Source organism: Littorina saxatilis, linkage group LG15 (genome assembly GCF_037325665.1).
Source record: "Littorina saxatilis isolate snail1 linkage group LG15, US_GU_Lsax_2.0, whole genome shotgun sequence".
In the NCBI taxonomy this organism is placed as follows: Eukaryota; Metazoa; Mollusca; class Gastropoda; order Littorinimorpha; family Littorinidae; genus Littorina; species Littorina saxatilis.
The window spans coordinates 42,240,260-42,246,259 of NC_090259.1; the positions used below are offsets into that span (position 1 = coordinate 42,240,260).

Below are 6,000 nucleotides of genomic sequence, written 5' to 3' on the forward strand. Positions count from 1 at the left end.
AGAGTGTAGGAAGATGAGGACTAAGGGTGCTGAAAGGCTGGGAGCTCAGTACAGAGAGTGTAAGAAGATGAGGACTAAGGGTGCTGAAAGGCTGGGAGCTCAGTACAGAGAGTGTAAGAAGATGAGGGACTAAGGGTGCTGAAAGGCTGGGAGCTCAGTACAGAGAGTGTAAGAAGATGAGGACTAAGGGTGCTGAAAGGCTGGGAGCTCAGTACAGAGAGTGTAGGAAGAGGAGGACTAAGGGTGCTGAAAGGCTGGGAGCTCAGTACAGAGAGTGTAAGAAGAGGAGGACTAAGGGTGCTGAAAGGCTGGGAGCTCAGTACAGAGAGTGTAGGAAGAGGAGGACTAAGGGTGCTGAAAGGCTGGGAGCTCAGTACAGAGAGTGTAAGGAGAGGAGGACTAAGGGTGGTGAAAGGCTGGGAGCTCAGTACAGAGAGTGTAAGGAGAGGAGGACTAAGGGTGGTGAAAGGCTGGGAGCTCAGTACAGAGAGTGTAAGGAGAGGAGGACTAAGGGTGCTGAAAGGCTGGGAGCTCAGTACAGAGAGTGTAAGGAGAGGAGGACTAAGGGTGCTGAAAGGCTGGGAGCTCAGTACAGAGAGTGTAAGAAGAGGAGGACTAAGGGTGCTGAAAGGCTGGGAGCTCAGTACAGAGAGTGTAAGGAGAGGAGGACTAAGGGTGCTGAAAGGCTGGGAGCTCAGTACAGAGAGTGTAAGGAGAGGAGGACTAAGGGTGCTGAAAGGCTGGGAGCTCAGTACAGAGAGTGTAGGAAGAGGAGGACTAAGGGTGCTGAAAGGCTGGGAGCTCAGTACAGATAGTGTAAGGAGAGGAGGACTAAGGGTGCTGAAAGGCTGGGAGCTCAGTACAGAGAGTGTAAGAAGAGGAGGACTAAGGGTTCTGAAAGGCTGGGAGCTCAGTACAGAGAGTGTAAGAAGAGGAGGACTAAGGGTGCTGAAAGGCTGGGAGCTCAGTACAGAGAGTGTAAGGAGAGGAGGACTAAGGGTGCTGAAAGGCTGGGAGCTCAGTACAGAGAGTGTAAGAAGAGGAGGACTAAGGGTGCTGAAAGGCTGGGAGCTCAGTACAGAGAGTGTAGGAAGAGGAGGACTAAGGGTGCTGAAAGGCTGGGAGCTCAGTACAGAGAGTGTAAGAAGAGGAGGACTAAGGGTGCTGAAAGGCTGGGAGCTCAGTACAGAGAGTGTAAGAAGAGGAGGACTAAGGGTGCTGAAAGGCTGGGAGCTCAGTACAGAGAGTGTAAGGAGAGGAGGACTAAGGGTGCTGAAAGGCTGGGAGCTCAGTACAGAGAGTGTAGGAAGAGGAGGACTAAGGGTGCTGAAAGGCTGGGAGCTCAGTACAGAGAGTGTAAGAAGAGGAGGACTAAGGGTGCTGAAAGGCTGGGAGCTCAGTACAGAGAGTGTAGGAAGATGAGGACTAAGGGTGCTGAAAGGCTGGGAGCTCAGTACAGAGAGTGTAAGAAGATGAGGACTAAGGGTGCTGAAAGGCTGGGAGCTCAGTACAGAGAGTGTAAGAAGAGGAGGACTAAGGGTGCTGAAAGGCTGGGAGCTCAGTACAGAGAGTGTAAGAAGATGAGGACTAAGGGTGCTGAAAGGCTGGGAGCTCAGTACAGAGAGTGTAGGAAGATGAGGACTAAGGGTGCTGAAAGGCTGGGAGCTCAGTACAGAGAGTGTAAGAAGAGGAGGACTAAGGGTGCTGAAAGGCTGGGAGCTCAGTACAGAGAGTGTAGGAAGAGGAGGACTAAGGGTGCTGAAAGGCTGGGAGCTCAGTACAGAGAGTGTAAGGAGAGGAGGACTAAGGGTGCTGAAAGGCTGGGAGCTCAGTACAGAGAGTGTAAGAAGAGGAGGACTAAGGGTGCTGAAAGGCTGGGAGCTCAGTACAGAGAGTGTAGGAAGAGGAGGACTAAGGGTGCTGAAAGGCTGGGAGCTCAGTACAGAGAGTGTAAGAAGAGGAGGACTAAGGGTGCTGAAAGGCTGGGAGCTCAGTACAGAGAGTGTAAGAAGAGGAGGACTAAGGGTGCTGAAAGGCTGGGAGCTCAGTACAGAGAGTGTAGGAAGATGAGGACTAAGGGTGCTGAAAGGCTGGGAGCTCAGTACAGAGAGTGTAAGAAGAGGAGGACTAAGGGTGCTGAAAGGCTGGGAGCTCAGTACAGAGAGTGTAAGGAGAGGAGGACTAAGGGTGCTGAAAGGCTGGGAGCTCAGTACAGAGAGTGTAAGGAGAGGAGGACTAAGGGTGCTGAAAGGCTGGGAGCTCAGTGCAGAGAGTGTAAGGAGAGGAGGACTAAGGGTGCTGAAAGGCTGGGAGCTCAGTACAGAGAGTGTAAGAAGTTGAGGACTAAGGGTGCTGAAAGGCTGGGAGCTCAGTACAGAGAGTGTAAGGAGAGGAGGACTAAGGGTGGTGAAAGGCTGGGAGCTCAGTACAGAGAGTGTAGGAAGAGGAGGACTAAGGGTGCTGAAAGGCTGGGAGCTCAGTACAGAGAGTGTAAGGAGAGGAGGACTAAGGGTGCTGAAAGGCTGGGAGCTCAGTACAGAGAGTGTAAGAAGATGAGGGACTAAGGGTGCTGAAAGGCTGGGAGCTCAGTACAGAGAGTGTAAGAAGATGAGGGACTAAGGGTGCTGAAAGGCTGGGAGCTCAGTACAGAGAGTGTAAGAAGAGGAGGACTAAGGGTGCTGAAAGGCTGGGAGCTCAGTACAGAGAGTGTAAGGAGAGGAGGACTAAGGGTGCTGAAAGGCTGGGAGCTCAGTACAGAGAGTGTAAGGAGAGGAGGACTAAGGGTGCTGAAAGGCTGGGAGCTCAGTACAGAGAGTGTAAGAAGAGGAGGACTAAGGGTGCTGAAAGGCTGGGAGCTCAGTACAGAGAGTGTAGGAAGAGGAGGACTAAGGGTGCTGAAAGGCTGGGAGCTCAGTACAGAGAGTGTAAGAAGAGGAGGACTAAGGGTGCTGAAAGGCTGGGAGCTCAGTACAGAGAGTGTAAGAAGAGGAGGACTAAGGGTGCTGAAAGGCTGGGAGCTCAGTACAGAGAGTGTAAGGAGAGGAGGACTAAGGGTGCTGAAAGGCTGGGAGCTCAGTACAGAGAGTGTAAGGAGAGGAGGACTAAGGGTGCTGAAAGGCTGGGAGCTCAGTACAGAGAGTGTAAGAAGATGAGGAACAAACCAATGCACAAGAGGCAAAGAGTACGTTGCAGAATGAATCAAAGAGATGCTCGGGGACAGTGGTGACGCGAGGCCTCTGAGAAGAGTCAGTACACCTCCCAACAAAGGACACCTCCCAACAAAGGACACTTTCTGACCAAACTGTACCTGTCATGACAGGCCATCTGCGGTGTAAGGACACTTCTGGCTGGTCCTGAAGGTGTCACAGGGTCAATGAGAGGAGACAGACAGACAGACAGGCAGACAGACCGGCAAACAGACAGACAGACAGGCAGACAGAGACAGACAGAGACAGACAGACAGACAGCGACAGACAGACAGACAAACACAGCCAGACAGACAGACAGACAAACACAGACAGGCAGGCAGACAGACAGACAGACACAGACAGACAGACAGACAGACAGACACAGACAGACAGACACAGACAGACAGACAGACAGACAGACAGACAGACACACAGACACACAGACAGACACACAGACACACAGACAGACACACAGACAGACAGACAGACACACACACAGACAGACACACAACCACCCCCAAACACAACACCTCCCATCTCCCCCCTCCCCGAACACACACACAATCACACATCCACATCATGTTAGCCCACTAACCAGCAAAGAAGTCAAATTTGGCTCGAGGCTTATGGGCACTGACTTTGGCCTTGTCCCCCACATGTTCATCAACAGGGGGCACCTGCAACAAACATCCACCACAGTAAGATATCTATCAATTCTCTTTTCTTCAAAGTTTACCCAGATGTCAAAGTTGCTAGCTCACCTTGAGGCCATAGTGAACCAGAACGGTGTTAGAAAGCTGTACACACAAAGAAAACCCAGTGTAGAGCATAGTTAATTGACCCAACCCCCTTTTTTTTTCTCCCCGCCACCTTCTAATCCCTCAACAAATCTGAGAAAATCGCGTCTTAAATTTAAAAATGTAGGCAGTCTTAAAGGTCCTTGTCTACATTTTTATACCGAAATCGCCATTTGACCATTAAAATGCAGAGTCTATTATCTACAATTATCAACAATACACCCCCTTTCGATCAGGAAAGACGAAGCCAGTGTAGCCGTTTGAAAATTCATTGTAGTATTCCAGCGTAGTACTCATAGTAGGATATCCTTATTTGGAAAATGCGCAAAACTCCTCTCAAATCCCGTGCATTTCGTGCGTTTAAAAAAAAGCGTGGACAGCGCTCCAGTTGCTGCACTTGTTTGGGCGTGGCTATAAGCATAGTGACATGAATTTGATTGGTCAGTATTTTTAGGCAAAGCACATGTTCTCAGCAAACAGAAAACAAAATATTGGAAGCGTGAGTCACGCTACCCAAAAATAAAATCTTTTTTTACATATATTTTTTTTTTATAACTTTTTTTCCCATGGTTCATTCATCATCTGACATAACTTTTTAGCGAAATCTAACCATAAGATTATTGAAAAAAAGCAAAAATGTAGACGACCACCTTTAAAATAATGGTAAATTTATGGTGGCTTATGAAGAGAATATCTGCAAGAGCAAGGTCTGGACAGTGGGGAGATCTTAAAACGAGGTGTCTTTAACCCCTTGACTGCCTTAAGACGGGTATACCCGTCATGTGCCTCCCAGATACGGATATATCCGTACCCACTCAGATGGCTCTATCTGACCTGGTACGGATGGATATATCCGTACACACAGTCACTTCAGTCGCTTCCTGTAACGTCCATCTAACGCCTGCATTCCATTGTGTTGATACACAGTTACTACACAGTTACTACAATTCTGAGTTACATGCTGCAGCACAGCTGGTCTCGGCTAAAAAAAACCTTGGTCAACATAGGTGGGATAGAAAGTGTTATGACCCCCCGCCCCCCCTCCCCCCTCCTCCCCCCTTATGCAAGACTTCCACCCTTTTAAGACCCTGTTTTCTCAGATTTTCTGTTCACAATGATGCACATTTACCTCAATGATGACTTGATTTTCACTTTTATTTGTGAAAAGTGGGTTCCACTTTATTTTCACATACAAAAAGTAAAATTGGATTGAAAGAATTTGTGAGAGATGTGGGTGTTGAGTGTGAGTTGTGATTCACCTGTGGCGTGGGCAGATAATGCAAAATGCGAGGATCAGAAAAAGATTAAACAGCCAGGGGGCAGAGAGAGCAGTCAATATGAAACACAACTTCAAACCAGGGTCAATCTTTTCAACCTGTGGCAGCAGGTACAAAATACTTGATTGCTTCACACGTGTTCAAATCACAGAGTTGAGAGCAAAAGTGTAAATATCTTGTTAAATAACGCTAAAAATGATTTCCATAATGGATCCACAGCTTGCTGTGGTGCGATGCAGCAGGAATTCCATTATACTCCAACAGCTGTGCAAAAACAGCATAAGGCTCACTTTCTAAAATCAATTCCTCACAGTAGACAGCCAGTCACTGCCTGCCACGTGCTATTCACACTTATAGAACACACCAACAGTCTGGAGTGTCAGAATTCGATCTTTAGTTAATTGTCTCTTCACATCAAAAATCTGTCCAAACTGACAGTTTCAGTCAAAAGCAAAAGCAATATCAGAAGAAATATCACCACCTGTAAAGTATGATCACTTTCAATAAGGCCAAAAAAAAAAAATTGTCTGTTTAGGGTAACATGACCAAAAAAAGTAGGGTCGGTAGGTAGGTAGGGTTTTTTTTTTTTTTTTTTTTTTTTTTTGTGTGTGTGTTGGCTGAACATTCACTTCTTATATTTGATGAATACATGTTTCAAAACTAACGTATAAATAAAACAGAGAGAAAGGGAGAGAAAGAAACGCCAAATGTCTCTTTTTAGCATTTTTACCTCTTTTT

The 6,000-nt window shown here is 47.6% G+C and overlaps 1 protein-coding gene across 2 annotated transcripts in view; it reads right to left on the bottom strand.

Moving 5' to 3' along the window:
• The window catches only part of LOC138949362 (endoplasmic reticulum mannosyl-oligosaccharide 1,2-alpha-mannosidase-like), a 32,131-nt gene that overhangs the window by 10,838 nt on the left and 15,293 nt on the right, over window positions 1–6,000 (bottom strand). For both annotated transcript variants that reach the window (XM_070321172.1, XM_070321171.1), the window contains exon 4: window positions 3,784–3,865. In XM_070321172.1, the coding sequence (XP_070177273.1) occupies window positions 3,784–3,865 (82 nt within the window). The remainder of the gene's footprint in view (window positions 1–3,783; window positions 3,866–6,000) is intronic.